Source organism: Drosophila serrata, unplaced genomic scaffold, assembly GCF_035046125.1.
Source record: "Drosophila serrata isolate PLE 108 unplaced genomic scaffold, ASM3504612v1 contig_30, whole genome shotgun sequence".
In the NCBI taxonomy this organism is placed as follows: Eukaryota; Metazoa; Arthropoda; class Insecta; order Diptera; family Drosophilidae; genus Drosophila; species Drosophila serrata.
The window spans coordinates 202,927-223,612 of NW_028256928.1; the positions used below are offsets into that span (position 1 = coordinate 202,927).

Genomic DNA, 20,686 nt, shown 5'->3' on the forward strand with positions numbered 1-20,686 from the left:
GAACACCAAAAAGTCCTTTGCTCCTCGGTCGATACACCAACTCGGGGATTTTTGTGCTCGTCGACGAGCTCGTCGTGGGCTTAGCATCGTTTCCACTCAAATGCCGAATGAAAGTAAAAATTACACGACCTCGGTGAGAAGAGAGGCTCGGCAATTTGAGTTTGTTTTGGTTTAAATTGCATCGAGGGGGAACTGAATAAGTAGGCCTATCCCAATCTGTTTTGCATTCCATCACATGCTGTAGGTAAAGTTCACCAGATGCACATTGTATCATATATATATTTATTTGTCAGTTATTATAGAAAACTTTAACCGTTTTTTACATGTTTAACCAAGTTGATAAGAAGGTATAATAATCAACAATGAATTTTACTTTAAATATTAAAAAGTACCTAAAATTACTAACCAATTTAGCTATTTCTTTTGTAAAGTAACCCTGCACGTCTAAGGAAATTTTTCTAATTTATCATTGAGAAGCTTGAATCACCACTTAAATTTTAAGTACAATCTTAACTAATTTCCCAAACTTTCTATACTCATTTTTTAGCTGAAAACTCACTCGCTAGTTTCTTAGATAATTTAATAAAATTATTCAAAAAATCATTAGTTTTGTTATTAGCAAATTCACGATTTTTTTGAATATTACAGTAGAGAACAAATAACAAATATCAAAAATTAAAAATAATAATTCTTAATCTTCTTATAGAAAAAATAATACCTGTCAAGACTCTTATTTACTTACAATTTTCTAACTCATATCCAGCTTCAGGCAAATACCGAGATAATTAATCGTCATGAAAGAGAAAATTACCCTGCCATAGAAAATTTCCCCATTTTCTCTTCAGAGGTAGCGCCTGCGCTTTCCCCGACTTCCAGTCAGCTAACTTCAAAAAGTATAAGAGTTTTCTTTTTGGTTGTGGGACTTTTTCGCTTTATTCAGCGCCTTCAAAAGTGTGACTGTTGGTTTATTTAAAAGACATTTGGAATGATGAACTATGTTTGGTTTTAAAATTCACAGACTTGTCTGGAGCCATATCATTGTCCTGAAAGTAAATAAGTAATTCATTATGTTTGGTGTTTGAAGTCTAAGAATGCATTCATTACCTTAAAATCGTTTTCATAATTACATCTTCATGATTTTCCAAATCTGTAAAAATGGAAAGGGGATTTATTAAGAAGCACGTTTAGTTATTTCATTTGCATTTTAATGTAAATTAATTGTAAATGATAATATAAAATATGGACTATCTAGTTCAAAATCCTTTAGAAGGGATTATCCTATCACATATCTCACCCTATCATGTTGATTGGCCAATGGAGGACGATTCGTGCCAGTGCCTGATGGCTTGGGGCCTCTGGAATTGGGATTCCCGGATGTGGTGGACGGCCTGGGGATGCTGGTCAGAGGCTTCGGTGGCGATTTCTGTACCGACTTTTGCGGTGACTTTGCTGGCGGTTTCTCCGGCATTTTGACGTCGATGAAAGAATATGTTTTTGAGACGCTTGCCAATGGAATTTTTTTGCAAATGGATTCAAAGGTTTCACCTTACACAGAACGAATTTAATGTCATTGCCCCACTAGATGACCATAAAGTCTAAACAAAATTCACATGATGGCTTTCAGACAGGTAAGCAAATGCCAGCCTGTCTGACTTTCAGTCTGACTTCCAGTTACAGGCCACGGGGCAGAGTCAGTCATTCGTCAGCCGTCATGGCAACATTCACTGCGTGCTCATAAACGGACAGGTTGGTACAAAAAATTAGGAGATGATGTGAGAAATTTAATATAATATAAACATGTACGGAAAGCCTATTAAATTACATATATTTTAGCTCTTAATGGGACATTTAAATATAGACAAAATAAACTTTCTTGTATCTCTGACAGAAGCTCTACTATTTTCTTAAACGCTGCTGTCCTTGGCCATACATCATAAATGTCATCGCCTGAAATTACGCATAAAGCATAAAGCCATATAAATGAGCCATACTTTAAGGCGCACTATATTTATGTACTTGCCGCAAACAATTTTCCACTTGCCCCTCCATCCAGCACCGACTGTATATATATTCGTTTTTATTTTATTTTTTTTTTTATAAATTAATTTGCATAAATTATGGCATATGAGGGAGTCCAAGTCGAAGCTAGGCCAAGCGTTTGCTATTTATCAAAGCAGCACAGCGCCATCGCAAATTCCTTTAAATGTCTGGCTCACGGCAACAATCACTCATTCATTCATTCAGTCATTCGGTGCCCATTCACTTCATTCCGGCAATCCGCCACTCCGTCACTCGCAATTTGCATTTTTCGCACGGGCATTGTCCGCCCAGAAAAACGGCACTCTTATAGCCACCCCCCCATTGTGGGTGGTGGCATGACGGGTGGTGGTGGTGTTCCTGGGGTTCCCGGGGTGTTCCGGGTCCTGGCAGCGGCGGCAACAATGTTGATTGTCTGCTAAAGAGCATAAAGTCGTAATGGAGTGAAGGCAGATAAACATAAAAATAGCATAGAATTGTGGGCACACAAAGGCGGTGGCACAGACGGGACTCAAGAAAAGCTAAAGGAAATGGAAAAGCCAAGCTTGTGGAATGGAAAATGCACGCGTACGCGCGAATGTTATGGCCAATCACTTTATTTCACTTGTTTTCAATTTCCCCCCCCCCCTCTGCGCTTTACGTTTGTTCTCCACCTATTTTCCTTCTTTTTTCCACCAGCTATAGTATCAGTTTTTTTGAGGGGCTGAAATCACGTAGAGGTCATGCTAATCAATGCGACAGATGCCTAAACGATTTCGTCTTTATATGGAACAATGAGGGTTTACACTGAGCAAATAGAATGGTAGGGAAATAGGGTTAAACAATAGAATAAATAAAGGCTGAAAATGTCTAATAACAAAATATTTTAGTAATCATAAATAAGTACTCTTCGAAATTTTTGGATATAAAAGGTAACCATTTGAAAGCATTTACTATCTCCACTTTCATTAAACATATTTAGGATGTGTAACTATGAACAGTTTACTAACTTCATGGATACTTGCCACTTCTGTAAAAACACACACATATCATATCATACGTATCTTAAAGTTGACCGGGACACGTCACATCATTCTGGGGATGCTAGAACCATTTGCGAATTATAAGAGCACATTTGTGAAATTGTATTAATGATGACATGCCTTTACTTTATTGAACCTTGTCTTAATTCATGGAAATTTTTTCTTAAATTCTATTTGATTTAGTACGATTATTTTCAGGGAGATTTGTTTTTAATATAGTAAAATATTTATATGAGTTCAGAAGGCATGGAATCATTGGGAGTTATAAGTTTAATTTTCTTTAAAATAAATCAGTTTTAAGTCTCTTACTATAAAAGTAAAACTCCAACCTGATTAGTTTTAAGGACATGTACTAGATCCAAACCAAGTCATGAACTTCTACTGGCAAAGGACATTTTTCCCTCCGTGTACCATCGCACTCCCAAGGCACCATCCTTCACCCCCCTCTGGATATCCCCAAACAGATTAACCACCAGCTCGACCACAAAACCATCGAATAATTGAGTCATCAAATGTTTGGCGCACCCTTTTACTTTTGGCTGCCTTTTGCCATGGCTTTGACAATTAACCGAACTATAAAATGTTTAAGTTTGAACACCTGGCTGGTAGAAAAACGTTTCCCCCGTCAAAAACTTATGGGGGAGGTGACATACCGAAAATATACACACACACCCACATACCCAGACAGGCAGACACACACACACGCGTATACATTTAAGCCAATTAGCATTTATGTGCGACGCTGGGTGGCTAAGCAAAATGCGTTACATTTTCATCAAACGCACGACACTTTGTTTTAATTTGAGCAACCGCACGCACACAAACAGAAGGATACCCACGCACACACGCACTCATACACTCACACACTCACTCACTGACACAGTGACAGGCTCTGGTTTCGGTCTCGTCACGGTTTACAGATTTCCGTTTCCCCAAAGGACCTTGCACGGGATATTACATTGTTTTGGGCAATTCGCTTTTACTGTGATTAATTTAAATGCACCCCCGCCCCCCCACCAATCGCTGGCACCCTCGCACTTTTTTGGGCCCATCACGTGTTTGGGATTCATAAATATATATCCTTGAAGCTTCCCAAGCCGCAATTTTAAATCGAATTGCCCATAGAAAGTCGACGGGACAATTAGCCCCCGATGGCAGACAACGCCTAAAGTTGTCGTGCTAATGAGGAATACCCTTGGCTACCCGGATTTTGGGGTTCTCTCTGTAAGGAAATGAAATTATGGTGCGTCTGGAATTTACTAGAGAATATAGTAATGACATATGAATTTTATGCGGGGAGGGAGTGTGTAAATAAGGAAGAGCTCAAAAGATATGTCCATAAATTATGATTAAAACGAGACATAACATTTCCAGCTTAACATATTACATCTGTGTTATAAGAAATTAGTTAAAAGTATTTTTCTGGAACTTAGAAACTAAGTAAGGAAACAACTATTTAAATATATTTAATATAACAACCTAAGGAAATATAAACTCAAACTCGCTAGGAAACCTTGAGTTCTATATAGATCTGTCTCTCAAAGACTAATTAAATAAATACATTTGGTCTTAGCCCGATCTTAATATGTCAGGCTCACCGCACGATGGTCAAGTCTTTTGTTGCTTTGTGCAATTACCGAAGTGCATCAGAACCTCACAGGTGTAAATCAATTCAATTTCTGGCCACTAGAAATCAAAGAGGAAACGAAGACCCAAAGGTGTGAGTTCGCATATGTTCATATTTGTGAGTTAGCATTACCTATCTGCTCAGGTGTGTGTCTGTTGCGTGTGGGTTTTGGATTTCAAGTGTGTGGAGTGGAGGGAAGTGGAGTGGAGTATGCGTGCAACAACATATATGATCATGCATCATAATCCGAAACCCAAGGCTCACGCACACACACACACACACACACACAGATACGCATCAGTTGCTTTGTAATTAATTACTTCACACATTGACGCCGGCCAGTTTCGGGTGCGGGTATTCCCAACAACAGGCAACACAAACGTAAAGTTTACTCTCTGATTCCGAGCGGATGGTGCCACTACACTAGAAATAATTCTTCTAATTTAATTTTTCCATATATTATTAACTTAATGTGGTCAATTTGAGAATAATATTCAATAAATCAAGAGAATCCTTAACGATCAGTCTTTGAAGACAGGCTTCTTTCTGTATGCTCATTTAGCATCACCAGAAAATATATCTAGTCATGTCAGAGAGTCTAGAATTCTATTCTTAAACTATTGTTTAAATTTCCTGTCTAGCTTTCTCTACTCATTTCCTCTCAGTGTATTTGGGTTGCTTTTGTTGCTGTTGCCGCTCATGCTAACTAATATTGTTACCAGCTTTTTGGGATAGTTAGCTGCATGTTTGGTTAGCTGCTTCTGCCACCGCTGCCGCTGCCGCTGCTGCTGCTGCTACTGTTGCTGCTTCTCTGTTGCTCGTATCGTAAATTATGTGCCATTTATGCGGCATTGGCTTGAAATGGAAATTTGTCCCATTTGTTGCTCGGCGAGACACTTGAGTATTCATAAGGGATCCCCCGGCCTGTTGTTTGGCATTGATTTATGGTACCGAGTAAATTTTGGCTAAATATTAAATGAAACGTTAAACCCGAAATATGTATCTTCACTTGGCCTGGTTTTTTTGGGGATGTGGATGCATTTCGTCGACGGGTCAACTTTCATTTGACTTATAATTGGGGGATATAGTCCACCGTTCTTGTTAGCCAAATAATGATGCCCTCAATTAAGCCAACAAAAGTTTTGCCAACAAACTGGTCCAGAGCCTGCAATTATACGCGCAGGGAAATTAAGTTAGCGCCTCTGACTTGAGAGCTGCATTACCTTGCATTTGCGTTGGTCCAAGAAATTATGTAAAATATGCTACCAGCGGCAGAGCTGTGTAAGGTGAGAGGTTTGTTTGGCTGTTTGTTTTAGCCCGTTGTTGCTGCTATTTTTAATGAGTCAGAGTTGAAGGAAAATAAAAAAAGCTTGATTACGGGGGCAGAAGAGAGGAGAGGCTGTCGACTTGCAAGTGGCTTAATTATGAGTTAAAATTAGTTTTGCCTTAACTCTGTGTAAGGGGCAACACACAGAACAGAGAAGTTAAATTGCACATATATGTTGTTAATGTAAGGTTGAATATTATTTGTCAATTTTAGAAAATTCATTTCCCATGTGAACTATAGTTCACAAATGCTATTTTGGTGTTAAGTTCATTTGCACCCCACTACATTACGCATACGCCCTGTGTGCGAGATTTCTAATTAAACTTTCATGCGGCTGGAAAAAGTTACACATTTGATTATGCTGCTGACCAATAAGTGCAATCATGTTGCAGCGGCAACAGCAATTAACTAACGGTCAGACTTCGGCGGATGGGGAGTACGAGTGCTAGTACCCTGGCTGACCAGCAAACAAACTGTTGGCTTAAACTCAAAAGCGGCAACAATTTATGCGGCGGTGGCAGCCAACACCAACTGAACATTTGGCGAATTGCGCGGCCAACAAAACGACCAAAAAAACACAAAAAGACAAAAACAAAACGACAACATAAACAACTCGCATATGAGCATTTGGCCAGCTCGCTGTGTCCCATCGCCACTTCACGTACATTGTGGTTACCACATTGCAACCGAAACGGCCAACAAATAGGGAACTTTTTCTACAGCGGTTTTTGCAGCTGGGCAAAAACCTATTCATGGCCCCTTTGGTATGCAAACATTTTGTACAAATAGTTAACTAATATTTTGTATGAATAGAAGTTTGCTTAAAGCGAATCTGTTCAATTTGAAACTATTCCTATGATTGGCCATGTTGTTGGGTATTTTAACTACATACAATATAAAATAAAAAACATATTTTTATGTAGCATATTTCCTCGCTTATTAAATTTCGCTTCAATATTTTTTGTTCATGCTGTTCTAACTTTACGAAAATATATTCAATTACAATTTCTTCTATCATGCTGTAGGAGCAAGCAAATTAATTTAAAATTTATGAACAGCACTGGCAATTAAAATGGTCTCTCTCAGCTCAGGTGTTCCAACTACTTTAAAAAAAAAGGCAACCATGAACCTGCCTTTTTTTTGGCTCCTTTGTGGCAGCCAGCTGTCTTCAAATGTTCCACCAGAAATATTTTCACACAGCAATTTTCAGACTAGTACAAGTGGCAAGCAGCAGCCGCATCAGGAGCTGAAAGAACGAAAACAAAATATGATGTAATTTTACATTCAAGTGAGCGGAAAATATAAATAAGCAGCAGGTGCTCATTTCCTGTTCCAAACATGGCACAGCCAGCACTCTCGTTCAGCTCGCTCGCACAGCTGCCCACCATGTTCCAGGACCCAGGACGATGGAGAGAGAGACGCTTGCACGTGAACTGTGGCCAAAACACACACACACTTGGAAAAAAATATAGAAAAATATCTTTTAGAAATGCAAACCAAAAAGGAAGTGCATCAGACCTTATAGAATATATATTCTTCATTAGCAACAAACTTGCAACGTTCTTTCAAGGATGTTCAAGCACCAAACTTCCACAAATGATGATTGATCTATCGAAAATCATATTTCTCAAAATACTTAATATTCTTTCGAGTGTACACACACGATGTCCGTTCTCTATTTGTGATTCTTCAGCGTAGAGCTGCGACGAGTTCATTTATATAAATGCGGGGAGAGGCGTTTGCCACGCCCACGTTGTAATGAGCCCCAAAGCAAAAACTAAACAACTTCAAAGTGGACAAAGGCAATTACTTTGCCAGGTGTCAAGTGTGTGTGTGTGTGTGTGTGGGGATGACGACAGGTAAGTCCGCTGAATAGCTACTGTACTGGGGTCAAAGTCTATAATTAACAAATGATTAATTATGCATGACTTTGGCGCCTTTGCTCGTTATCAACACGCCCACATCACCTTCGGTCCACCCCCACCATCCTTTTCGGTCCCGACGTGTGTTTCCTGTCCTACAACCAGTAGTTGTCCGCAGACTTTTCGTAGCCTTTGATTCATTAACATTTTGGCAATGTGACTCTGCAGCTCCCACCATAAACTCCAACTCCAAGTCCGCTTCCGATTCCAACTGTGACCCCAACTCCGAATCCGACTCCGACTCTGACTATGGCACTGGCTCCTACCTCAATCTAAAACAGACGTAATGGCCTGCAAGGTTTACGATTGCGTCTTGTTTTCCATTTGGCTGTCGGCTTATTTACATAGAACATGAGAACAGACAGCAGTCTCAGTATAATTTGCATACAATTGCAACAAGTTCTGTAGAGGAGAGACATTAGAGATGGTGACAGGTTTATAAATAAATAATAAAACTCTTTTAAAAATCAGAAGAGGCTTAATAACACTAAAAATAAATATTTCGTAATATATATTTCTTGTGTAAATATATGTTGCAAGTCTTGATTCACGACCTGCCTCACGTATCCATCGCTATGCTGAGGTGTAGGCCCCCGGGAGACACATAATCAACGTACCGCTGGGATATACAAATATGTACGTTGCATGCGGATTGGCCTGAGCTGACACTACCATGTCTGTCAGCCAGAAACACAAGTCGGGCAAGAGGAGACACACAGAGACATTAAACTATGGAGGTTAATTTGACTAGGGCCGCCGTTTTGTGCAGATGAATCGCCACGGGCTGACTTGGACACAATGCCGAGCACTCGGCACACGTCACTAATGCAACAAGGCTGCAACAAAAGACAAAGGATAAGCTGAAGTATTTGTGCTGCTTCGGGTGAATGCTCGTTTTGAAATCTAACTGCCTGCCTCTTGTGATCCTATTTTGTGCAGCCCTCATATATACATAGTCTTACACATGTGTGTGTGTGTGTGTGTGTTGCCGGGCAATAAAATGTCTTCCACTTGAAGTCGCTTTTCTGGCTCGCTTTAAGGGGGCAACGTTGCGTATGCGCAATTATTAAATGCAGCATGAGACCATTTGGCAGTGGAAACACGAGGCAAGTGAGCGTAATTGCTGTCAGCCCCTCAACTGTGCCGCATTACGAATGTTTTGTCAGTTGAACTGACTGTTGATGCTATTAACATTTACTTGTGACGAGTGGAAAAAAATGCGTGGCAAATGAACCGTGGGAAAGTGGGAAAAAGTGGGGAAAAAAACAAGAAAATTACTAAACTAGGTCGGGCTGAAGTTGAAAGACCTTTGCAGATGAATCAAATGGAACTAATCTTAAACAGAAAATACTACATATTATAAATAAGGATAATAAAATGGTACTGAAACATATAAAAGGACGCTTAAGCCCCTTTTAAAACCATGCTATATAATATTAACTCGTACCAAACCCCAAGTGATGTGTTGCCATTCTGATGGCCAAATTGTGACTTAAATGCCTCAATCCTTTCAATCATCATTAGTCGCAACCATATATATACTATATAGTTTTAGGTTCTAGCTAAATCTATTGCGGCTCGCCACCACGAAAAATGTTTCAGCTCGATTTTAAACAATTTTTCGGCTTCTCGCTTCACACTCACCATGCCCCATGCAAATCCGATAACAGGCAGCTATAAAAAAAGGAAACAAAAAATGGAAGGGATATACAAAAGGATAAAAAAAATCGGCAGCATGCGGCGCAACAACAGCCGCTACACAACCTCGCCGGATGCACTAAAAATCGTGAAAGGAATGGGTCCTTTTTACCAGGCCAGGGTTGATTGCTCCCGGGCCAGGGCCAGGACCAGTGACCAGGACCAATACCGAACCGATGCGATCCTCCTGGCTGCCGCCACTCTGTCCGGCAATGCCTCAATTCAGTTGCCTGTCCAAGTTAATGTCTGTGTTTCGCCACAGAAACACTGAAAGATATTATTTTTCCTAGAATAAAATAAAGAAATCTTAATGAAATGTATACCAAATCACTAAATACTTTATTCTTATTATTTGAAATAAGTATATTAAAATTACTAAACTAGTTTCATGTGATCTTGGTTACTTTTCTCACTGTGCAGCTGTCGCTGCATTTCTGGATGGCTCACTAATTTGATTTTTTATACAAATCGACAGATAGAACCCGCTCTTATTTCGTTATCGAGTTTTGTTTGTTAACGCTTAGCTTGGCGCTCTTTTTTCCCCCCTTCATTTTGCGCTACATCGAAAACAATTTTCGATCGCCTCTGCAAACGGAATGGCGACGAAATACAAAAATTTGCATTCAATGTCAATTTATGCAAATCCCATTGCCAGACCTTTGCGGATACGGACAAGACAAAACTGTGGCCAATTGTCGAGTTATATGCTAATTATCCAGCCATTGCATCTAACCTAAATTTTTTGCCGCAAAAGCGAACACAAACGTAGGAAAAATTTAATTCCCTTTGAATTACATTTTGACCGGGAAACGACAAGAATAAGTTGTGAGCGAACGGAAAAAAATTACAGGAAAATATGAATGGGTCAGGCCAGTTTGGGCCAGGCCAGGACGAGAAAGTGAGTGCTCTCTCTCTGCTCTGGACGTGGCCGACAAAACGAACAATAGAGCGTAAAATAAGTGCAAAGGCAGTTGGAAGCGGGGCAGCGTTTAGTGAAGAAAAAAAAAACTTTGCCAACGCGCCAGAGAATTCAACGAAATGAAAAATGAACAAAGTGCCCTAATGGCAAGGAACACGGCCGCTTGTACTCATTTCAAATAAGTCGAAAAACCATAGTCGACCAAGAAGAAACCCTGTAAGAGATCTAACAACCAACAACTGGAGTTAACCAGATCAATGGAAATAGTTTAGAAATATAAATCATTCCTCCAGAGATGAGAGAACTTTCAGATTACTTGAAAGTTATGATAAATTACAAGATTCAGGCGTTGGAATATCTAAATAGACTTTTTTGGTAACCATTCTTTATATTTTCAAGATCATAATACCTATGATTAAACACAAAGAATGCTCCAACATAAAATATTAAAATTAATTAAAATATCCCTTCACCTTTCTTGATGAACCCAACATACCCTTGCATCGCTCAAGCACCTAGTATGAAAATATATAAAAAGAAAACCCCCCGGAAAGAAGGAAAGCGGCCAAAAAAAAAAAACAAAAATCAGCTTCAATTGAACAGTTAAACTTCCATTAATTGTACGCCCCGCCAGTGCCACGTGGCCCTCGGACTGGACTCGGACGCGGAGTCCTTCCGTTTGCCAATCCAATCGCATTCCGCTGCCAACTGTGTCAGTTTCGAATTACAAATGCATGAACTGCTTACCCAAACAGGTCAGCCTGCAAATTCGCGGTGAATTGTGTGCAGAACCGGCAAAGGCGAAAGCAAAGGCATCGACAAAATGAAAATGAAAATGGTTCGGGGGGGCCGGCCAAATCAATTAGATGATTGTATCATTAGGAACAAAAACAGGCGGCCAGGAAATTAACCAACATTTGGGCAGCTAATTGGCTGCCTAAATGGCTCAAGCTGCTCGTGTGGAAATCCATTGAGGGGCACCAAGGCCCATTCTATCCGATCCCATTTCCCCCGTCTTCAATGAACCGCACAGCGTAAAGTGTCGTCGGCCACACTTCATTGAAGGTTGTCAAAAAATTTTCAATTTACCAAATTAGTTCAGCAGATGTGTGTAGGCTTCAATTGGGAGAACTTAAACACTGAGAAAACTGAGCTCAGTGAGCTATCTTGACCCTCTTTTGCCTGAGTTTTACTCAAAATCCAAATATATTTTGAAGTTTTGTTGTTGTTCCCATGGAAGGTTTTCAGTTCTCAGTGCATCGGCAGGAAAAGAAATTAGTATTAAGTGAAATGTAATGATGACAACGCCAACTGAGAAATTGCCAGCTGACAATAATGAGCTGGCCGGACTCAACAAAAAAATAAAGAATTCCGCTTCCCTTAAGCTTCTTCCGACAATTACACGGACAAGGGCCAAAGGAAAGATCTTTAGCGCATTTAAGCGCATTTTTCTCTCTTTTTTTAAGTAAACTTTTCACTCAAGCGATGGAGAAAAATGAAAACCAATACGCATAAATAATAAAAAGAGCATTAAAGGGACGTGGGGCGCAAGTGAAAACATAAATCATTGACTCTGAAATGAAAAGCTTGGCGCAACAAGTCGTCGAAACAATAAAAAACCCACCCTGGAAAACCCGCCCTGTAACCCAACTCCGACGCTTCAAAGGTGCCAGCGAGCATTTGACCGACAGCAATGAAATATATGTTAAATTCAAAAAAATTAGAATTAATGGCTCTGGAAATATAATGCCAGCAGAAGGGATACATAAACGACTGAGAAAAATGCTTTAAAATGATTTTATTATTTAAAAGTTGATAGGGGAAGTATTTTAAAGTAAAGATCTTGAAAAAAGAGGAGTGATTTCGATAAATGTGAGTTCTTGTAAATCAATTCAAAGTATTTCAGCAATTAAAAAAAAATATATAATATAAATCAGTAGTTACATTAATATAACATTATTTATATTGTCTTCATGATAATAGAGTTAAAGCCTAACCAAATAAAACGTTTTTATTATAAATTGTTTCGTTGTGATAATCAATTAAATCAATTTTTTCAAAACCACATCAATAATTGTCAATGTTATTTATTTTTCCCAAAGAATGTGGTGTCGAAGCAATGTGATTGATGCCCAATGTGATATTTAAAATTGTGTTTCTTTTTTTTTGCTACACTCAGAGCTAAACTAATGACTCTCGGTGACCCCTCCCTCACCATCCATTTTGTATTTTTAAAACAAATATACATATATTTAAAATGTGTTTTTTCCGCTTTGACGGAAAATGGGAAGTGAAAAGCGCAAAAAACAGCAGCTCGCTCGCGTTTATGTTAAATGCTGCGACGTAACACGCTTGTCGGCGTAAACAAGCTTGGCGAAGTTTACGCATAATTTTGAAAAACACACGTTGCAGGCACACAAGCGTGCACTCACTCACAATGCGTATAAATTATGTCAAAAGCGGCGCGTGTGTGTGTGTGGGTGTGTGTGTGCGTGCAGTCGCCTTTGTGCGGCCCCGTTTTTTTTGTAGCACACTTTTGAGCGCATTGAGTGCTTCCCTTTTGGCAGTCGACAAATAATTGAAAGCTCCAACGGCTTGCATGCACAACTCGGCTACGTTTATTCCTCGACAGCTATTGAAAAACTAAATCATAATACAATTAGGGTGGGGCCGTCAACGGGTTAATCAGAGAAAAGGATCATCCAGGTGTTCAAGGCAAGAAATAATGCTGTAAGAAAAGTATGCCTTAAGGAGTGGATTTTTTTTGGGTATTTAAGGTAAATTCTCACCTTGGGATCGGCCTTCTTCCAGCACTGGTGGAACCACCAGGCCTTGTGGCACAAGGTATCGCCCTCGGGATGAACGCAGTCCTTGGACATGTTTATTAGCTTGTCGCGCATCGAGAGCGGAACGGTGGCAAAGAGCTTTTCCAGGTGCACATCCCCGTTCTCATCGACCACTTCGATCTCGTGGAAGAAACAGTTCATGTAACACTTGAGCTTCTCATCCTCATGGATCTCTCCATCGCTAAACTCCTTGATGGCAGCTGTAAGGATACATTTTCTTATTGTTAAGGATAATAATAATGCTGAATACCAGTAACCATTCATTTGATACTCAAGAATGTAGCGATGCATGGAAATGCACCACTTGGCCAAATGGTCGAGATCACGATGGCTGCAATTATAGGCTCACTTACGGAGCAGGACCACTATGCTACAACTCACCCTCGGTAACGCCCGTTTTCTCCACACATGCATCGTGAAAGGGCTTGGCCATTTTGAGGATGCCTGGCGGTGGATACTGCAATTAAAAATCGTTGCTTAAGTGGGCGTGGCAACGTGGCCGGGCACTTCATTAACCCACGTTCTCGTCACGCTGCGCTGCAGCCGGGGGCAGGATCAGCGCTCCGCTGAGCACCGACAAGGCGATTAAAAGGACAGACGCACTGACACGCCGACCAAAGCCATTCAAAGCCATTTTAATGTGGCTCTCTCAGAGTTCCCTGCCCGTCTCGTACTCGTTCAGTTTCCTTTCCTTTTCGACTGTGAAACAGCAAAAATTGTCCTCTGTCTCGGCCTTGTTTGTAAATTCTGAGTAAAACAAAAAAGGACCCCAGGAAAAAATAAACGTGAAACGTGAAACAAAAGCGACGATGCATAAGAGAGTACGGCCCAGGACGAGGGCAAGCGTCGGATGGGACAGCGAATGGGATGCGAATCCGAATAAGAATCAGGAAGAGGATGAGAATGGGGATGAGGATGAGGATGAGGATGCAGATGCTGTTGACGACGATGTGCCACGCGTGACAGCTGGACAATGACACTGTCGGTAGCTGTAAGTGCGTACACCGAGGCGAAAGGGATATATACAATGAAATTCTTGATTATTGCTAGTTTAATTCTTCTTAACTCTAATTTTTTAAACAAAGAATAATTTAGTTTTGATTTTAAATGAGTTTTTTTCTTTTCTAGGGTTTCATTTTTATGTCATTCGATTAACCGAAGAGGATATTATATTTTGGTAAGCAAACAGTAATCATGAAAATATATTTCTCTTATTTATATGTTATTTGAAATATATTAAACGTTTTCAGTGCTGAATTTCGCCCATGTTTATGAGTACCAAGCCTTAGCATTTTTGCCGTCTTTCTTGTAATTTTATTTATTTGCAAGGTATTTTCATTTCCAACCCTATAATACAATATATTCTTGATCAGCATCAACAAACGCGTCGATCTACCAATCCATTATTTTATAAAGGGTTAAATTCTTCTTACAATTCTCAAAAAACGAAATTTAATTTTTAAATGAGTATGAATATTTATAAATCTAGTAACAAATAGCTCAGAAACGTTTTCCAATTTTAATTGATTGATTTTTTGTCTAAGGTGCGATGTTTGCAAGGGTATACCAACGGCGGCTTCCCAAATCCAGCTTCTTTTCTTGTTTTGTTGTATATTTTTTTTTGTATTTTTAGCCACGAGAATAGCAAAAAAATCATTTGTTTCTTGCCAGCTCAGCGCACGCTAAATTAATTCCAACCGCTGATGGCCGAACAAAAAGCTCCCGCCAAAGCGGAAACGGAACTGTGCCCGAGACGTCAGCGAAGTCGTCACAAGTCTACAATTGTCGTGTTTCGTCTGACAAACATATGCCCACGTGGCACTTCGCCATCGCTGCTCTCTCTGGTCCGCGTATTCTCATGAATTCTGTGCTCAGGTCGACTGTGATATATTGCCTAGCTAGGGATTCAAGGATTCAGGGAATCGAGGATTCCTTATGATGTATGGTGGGCGGCAATGGAAATTTTTTCACAAACCAAGTGAACATTTAAAGGCGTAAAAGGTTTATCTTCTTGGCAAAATTAAAGATTGAAACAGGGATTTGTAGTTTGTCGAATAACTACATTTTTAAAATAAGAATTCTAAGAATTGGTAAAGAACTCTGGTAAATTTAGGAAATATAAGTTTAGTTATTACAATAAAATAGATATAACAACATTTTTGTTATATTATTTATACTGAAATTATAGAATATATTAGTTTCATCTTAATATTATTATATATATATGAATTTATGAGTTTGTTTATAATATCATTGAATATTAAGAAGAAACTTATATATTATTGCATATTAAGAAGAAAATCATATATTTTATGAATTTCAAATCTTAAAGCTTATGAATTTTCAAGAGCTTTCTCTGCTCCTTGAATTACCCAACAATTTTAGGGACTGTTATTCTTATTATTTATATATTATTATAATATAATATTTATTTAATACACATTCACATCTCTGTATACCCCCCACCTGTCACCGGATGTCCAGGGTATCAAAATATAAAATTTCCCATTCGTTCGCTTCTTTTGAAATTGTAAAACCGAAATACACAAAACAAAGACTTCAACTTGCGCCCAACTGTCACTTTTGTTTCATCAAATGTCAACGCAACAACCGAAACAAAGCCACAAAACGACATTCGCCCCTCAACTTGCAACCACCCAACCACCACCCACTCCCACTCCCACTCGTCCTCGGTCCACACCAACATCCTCGCACACACTCTTGCTGGAATGGAGGACGACGAATGAAATTACAGCAACATCGCATTTTTTGCAGGACGAATATAGAGGACTGGTGTGTATATGTAGTACATATGTATGTATTGTGTGCGGCATGAACGATGGATGGTTTTTTAATTGCCATTTCAATTTTCGTGTTGCAACGCGTCGTTTGCCTATGCTTGGGCAACCTTCGACCCCCTAGCCCGCCTTCGTCCTGGGCCTTCTTTCGGCTTGGCTCCTGCAGGTTCTACCTACCTTTGTCCCAATGCCCTCCGTTAGTGCGAGTGGTTATGGCAAAAATTCGATACTGCACACACACACACGCCACGCAGAGATTGTTTGACAACCGCAGTCACAATTGAATTTGCTTTATTGCCGTTTGCAGCGCTTGGCTTTTATATTGATTTTGGCCAAGTTCGTCGCTGTGCCGTCGCTTGGCGAAACCTCAACCGAACTGACTGCCGCACTCAGTTATCGGGCCAATTGACGCTTCATATGGATGCAATGTGTCTGTAATGGCATCGCCCATATAAGTGCAGGCCCAAAACTCAAGGGTCTCGCCCCCTGACGTGTCTTTAATGATTAGGTGCAGAATTCCCCTATACACTGGGAAATGTGTAATATATTTGGATCGAACTTCCTGCATTATTAAACAGAGAGTGAGGATGCATTTAAAAAACTAGTAAATAGAGTTAAATTCAATAGAATTTGATAAACATTTACTTTAAAACTATTAGAGATATATTTATAAAGAAAGGAAGCTAACTTCGGCACCCGAAGTTTATATACCCTTGCAGATAGAAATTCTATGACTAGGAATCCATACCATATAAATTATATATATTTGTGTTAAAAAACAATGAAGTAATACCTGCTTTCATTTCATTCACCTATACATATTATATTTGCAGCTTTTCATTCACAGATTTGCATTTTTCTTCTACATAAAACGATAGTTTGTATGGCACATATATGATATAGTCGTCCATTTTTCATAAAATTTGACACAAAATTTAAGACTTATAGAAAATGGCTATACCTCCATTTCTATTGAAAACTGAAAATGTTACAAAATTTTTTTTTTTTTAATTTTCCGATCATTCCTATGGCAGCTATATGATATAGTCGTCCGATCCGGCCCGTTCCGACATATATACGAGTGAGAGTATATAGAAGGCTAACTACAAAGTTTCATTCAGATAGCTTCAAAACTGAGAGACTAGTTTGCGTAGAAACGGACAGACGGACAGAAGGACAGACGGACAGACGGACATGGCTAGATCGATTCGGTTGTTGATCCTGATCAAGAATATATATACTTTATATAGTCGGAGGTGCCTCCTTCACTGCGTTGCAAACTTCTGACTAAAATTATAATACCCTGTAAGGGTGGAATAAAGAAGAAGGAAAGCTAACTTCAAGAAGCAAACGCGTTTATACCCTTTAAGTTACCTATAGGATCTTGGGATCAGTTTTAAAATCGATCATAACTTAGCTAAACTAAACTTACTGGTCTTAATTTTGAATGCTTTTCTTTGATGACTTTTATTAAGATACTAGCATATTGGGCTATCTAAAAAAAAATTTAAATGTTATCAATTTTTTACACTTTTAATGATTACAAAACTTTGAAAATTTGAGTCTTTAATGATTAAGATTTTGATTCTTAATCAGAATGTATGGCAATGATTGACTTTTTAGCAGGAAAACCTAATATATGGATACATATAAAAATCGATACTTTTAAATGGTAATTTTTAGGGTAAATCAATATTTTTTAAATACCATAACTAAGCCAAAAATCCATTAAATTCAATTCGGATAGCTTTTTGTGCTTGTTTTTATGGGGTTTTAAAATCTGCATATTGAGTTTTACAATTTAAATTATTAAATTTTTTGTTAAATTATTGGTTATTATAACGATGTTACTCCTTTTAAAACTTTGAAAAAATGTTGAAAATTTTTAATTTCTGAAAGACATGGCTAGATCGATTCAGCTTTTGATGCTGATCAAGAATATACATATATGGTTTGTAGGGTCGGAGATGATTTCTTCACTGTGTAACAAACCTTTGAATAAAATTATATAAGGGTAAAAACAGGAAACTATTTATTTTGAACCCCAATATTGACCTCTTTTCCTCTGTGTATACAAATGGCAAATGCTTTGTGGGTCAAAGCATTGCAGACTAAATCAACTTCCGAGCCAGACGAAACGAAGTGAAAGGCAAAAACGTAAACTTCCAAGCTTGCAAAAGTAATCAAGGAAGAGCAATCCCCACAATAGCCACTGCCAGCTTTTGTTGTCCCATCCAGGATGGACGGGGCTGATTTTGTAAGTAGCTCAATATCGGGGAGATCCTTCTGAGTTGAAGTCCACTTGAGCCCTTTCGAATGGAAGCAGCAAAGGCGGCCTTCTCTGCACAGCCAACAGGTAAATGCAATTGAGAAAGGCCAACAGAAAGGCTATATGGTACAAGGACTCAATCAATTAATTTCGAAGTAACTCATTTTTGTTCTTTAGTTACAATTTTTGAAATCCTAATTTATAAAGCTGATTAAAGTGGTTTTTGTTTTGTAAATGCTTCACCTATAACCATTTATTCATATTTTTTTAAAACCTAACAATCATGGTAAGCAAGGAGGTCACAACTGATGGTTCATTGCCTGTTCTCTGATTAAACGCCTTTTCTCCGAGTTCCGCCCTAAGAGTATTTCCTAAATATATACTAAGTCTTAAACCAAAAAGTAGTGGACAGGATCAGCCTTCTTCCAGCATTGATGGAACCACCAGGCCTTGTGACACAATGTGTCGCCCTCCGGATGAATGCAATCCTTGGAAGCGTTCATCAATATGTTTCTCAACTTTTCCCCGGGGATCGCATTGAATAGTTTTTCCATGTGAACATCGCCATTTTCGTCCACCACATCAAACTCATGGAACAGACAGTTCATATAGCATTTGAGAGCTTCATCCTCATGAATTTGCCCATCACTAAACTCCTTGATGGCCTCTGTAAATGATAAAAATATTAGAAAATTATTTATCTTAAGGAGTAAGGATTATCCTTACCATCAGTAACGCCAGTTTTGGGTGCACAAATGTCGTGGAAATGCTTGGCCAACTTCAGAATTGCTGGTGGTGGATACTACAAATATGAATTAAATATGGAAAACTACAATTTTCGAATAGATCCAACCTCAGCATCGCGTCTAGGCTCCTGGCCAGTCACACAGACCAGGAAAATAATGGGTAGAGCTAGGCATTTCAGCATTTTGAAGTCACAATGAATGGAAATGGGCTGGGAATGGGCCCTTTTATGAGACAGCCCCGGGGCTCCATTGCCATATGCGGACTCTGTGATGACTGTCATTAGAAACGCACACTAATTGCAGGTTGCCATTTGCAATCGAATTGTGAATCCATTTGGCAGGCAGCACGCGAGCGAGCCAAATGAATAAATGACAGCCCATACAGAGCGGCAATTGATAGCAAAATGCCAAATGGAGGACTAAAAACTGGAAAATACACAAATTAAGCAATGATTGTATTGTGGCCGAGACCTGCAATTTTTCGAGTGTCATCCGCGACACGCTGAATTGGTTCAATGCGATTCTGAGTCGAGCTCTGTTTTGGAATACTTTATTTTTGTGGGCGTGCCAACACGCACAAATTACAAGTGTTGCCACGTTTTTATTCTGTGTGTCTGTGTGTGTGTGTGTGTGTGTGTGTGTAGCGGGGGAAACATGTCATAAAAGACAAATATCGCTGTTCGAAGAGGCGTACGTACGTATGTCAAATTCAATTCCAAATTGCGTTCTTTTGACACTCCCCAAAACGTCAGCAAATTTGCGTAGACAATAGTGAAATATATTTGAAATGCTCGACATAACTCAATTGCCTTGAAGTTGGGCACTGAAGGGTCGCCATCAATCAGTGTTTCTACCCCAAAAAAATGTATATTACATATTTCAAATCACATCTGAATGTGTTTAAAATTTTTAAATTTGCGACAGAGATATTGCAGACTTTTGTTGGAGTCAAATCAAAATATTGCTAGTTTTAACATTCTTGCACAAAGATGTATATATCATCTTTGAGTAAATTAGTTGAAAAAAAGTCAGATGACAGAGTTATACAATCTTTTAAACTGCTTAAAAATTCTCAATATTTTGTGAAATGTGTTTCGATTTACTGAAACTAAGAAAGTCTTATTAAAGTCTTTTTAATGCTTCATATGTCCTCATATTTTTTATTCATTAAAGCATTTATAGGCTTAAGGTCAAATATTTTACAAGTATTAAGGTCTCTTGCCTATCCTTTGAAAGGTATAAAACCTTTGATTAAAACTTTTTTTTAGGTCAAAATTCTAAACGACCCATTTTGATAATCTGCCTTAAGCTTTTTCAACCTTTTCATTCAAAATAAATACATTTTATTTGACTAATTGGGAAGCAGACTGCTGTGCAGCTTTGTAAGCTGCATTTTCCACTTGTAGGTCTTCCTGCTTTTTGTTCAAATTCTGTTGGCAACACATCCCCAGTGCCGGAGCACATCAATCAGCCGT

At 38.9% G+C, this 20,686-nt stretch overlaps 3 protein-coding genes across 3 annotated transcripts; all 3 read right to left on the reverse strand.

The window, feature by feature from the left end:
* Positions 1 to 902: 902 nt before the first annotated feature.
* LOC110191215 (uncharacterized) lies at positions 903 to 1,947 on the reverse strand. Its single transcript, XM_020961981.2, has 3 exons — positions 1,295 to 1,947; positions 1,105 to 1,147; positions 903 to 1,043 (listed from the first exon to the last, which is right to left on the reverse strand). The coding sequence occupies exons 1-2, from the start codon at positions 1,466 to 1,468 to the stop codon at positions 1,124 to 1,126; spliced, it is 198 nt and encodes a 65-aa protein (XP_020817640.1). The 5' UTR covers positions 1,469 to 1,947; the 3' UTR covers positions 903 to 1,043; positions 1,105 to 1,123.
* Positions 1,948 to 13,147: 11,200 nt separating this feature from the next.
* Obp83a (Odorant-binding protein 83a) lies at positions 13,148 to 16,591 on the reverse strand. The gene is made up of 5 exons (XM_020960957.2): positions 16,374 to 16,591; positions 13,919 to 14,145; positions 13,780 to 13,855; positions 13,342 to 13,598; positions 13,148 to 13,280 (listed from the first exon to the last, which is right to left on the reverse strand). The coding sequence occupies exons 2-5, from the start codon at positions 14,030 to 14,032 to the stop codon at positions 13,263 to 13,265; spliced, it is 465 nt and encodes a 154-aa protein (XP_020816616.1). The 5' UTR covers positions 14,033 to 14,145; positions 16,374 to 16,591; the 3' UTR covers positions 13,148 to 13,262.
* A 2,094-nt stretch (positions 16,592 to 18,685) lies between these two features.
* On the reverse strand, positions 18,686 to 19,425 carry Obp83b (Odorant-binding protein 83b). The gene is made up of 3 exons (XM_020961353.2): positions 19,319 to 19,425; positions 19,192 to 19,267; positions 18,686 to 19,132 (listed from the first exon to the last, which is right to left on the reverse strand). Exons 1-3 carry the CDS (start codon positions 19,391 to 19,393, stop codon positions 18,855 to 18,857), a joined length of 429 nt encoding a protein of 142 aa, XP_020817012.2. The 5' UTR covers positions 19,394 to 19,425; the 3' UTR covers positions 18,686 to 18,854.
* Positions 19,426 to 20,686: the final 1,261 nt, after the last annotated feature.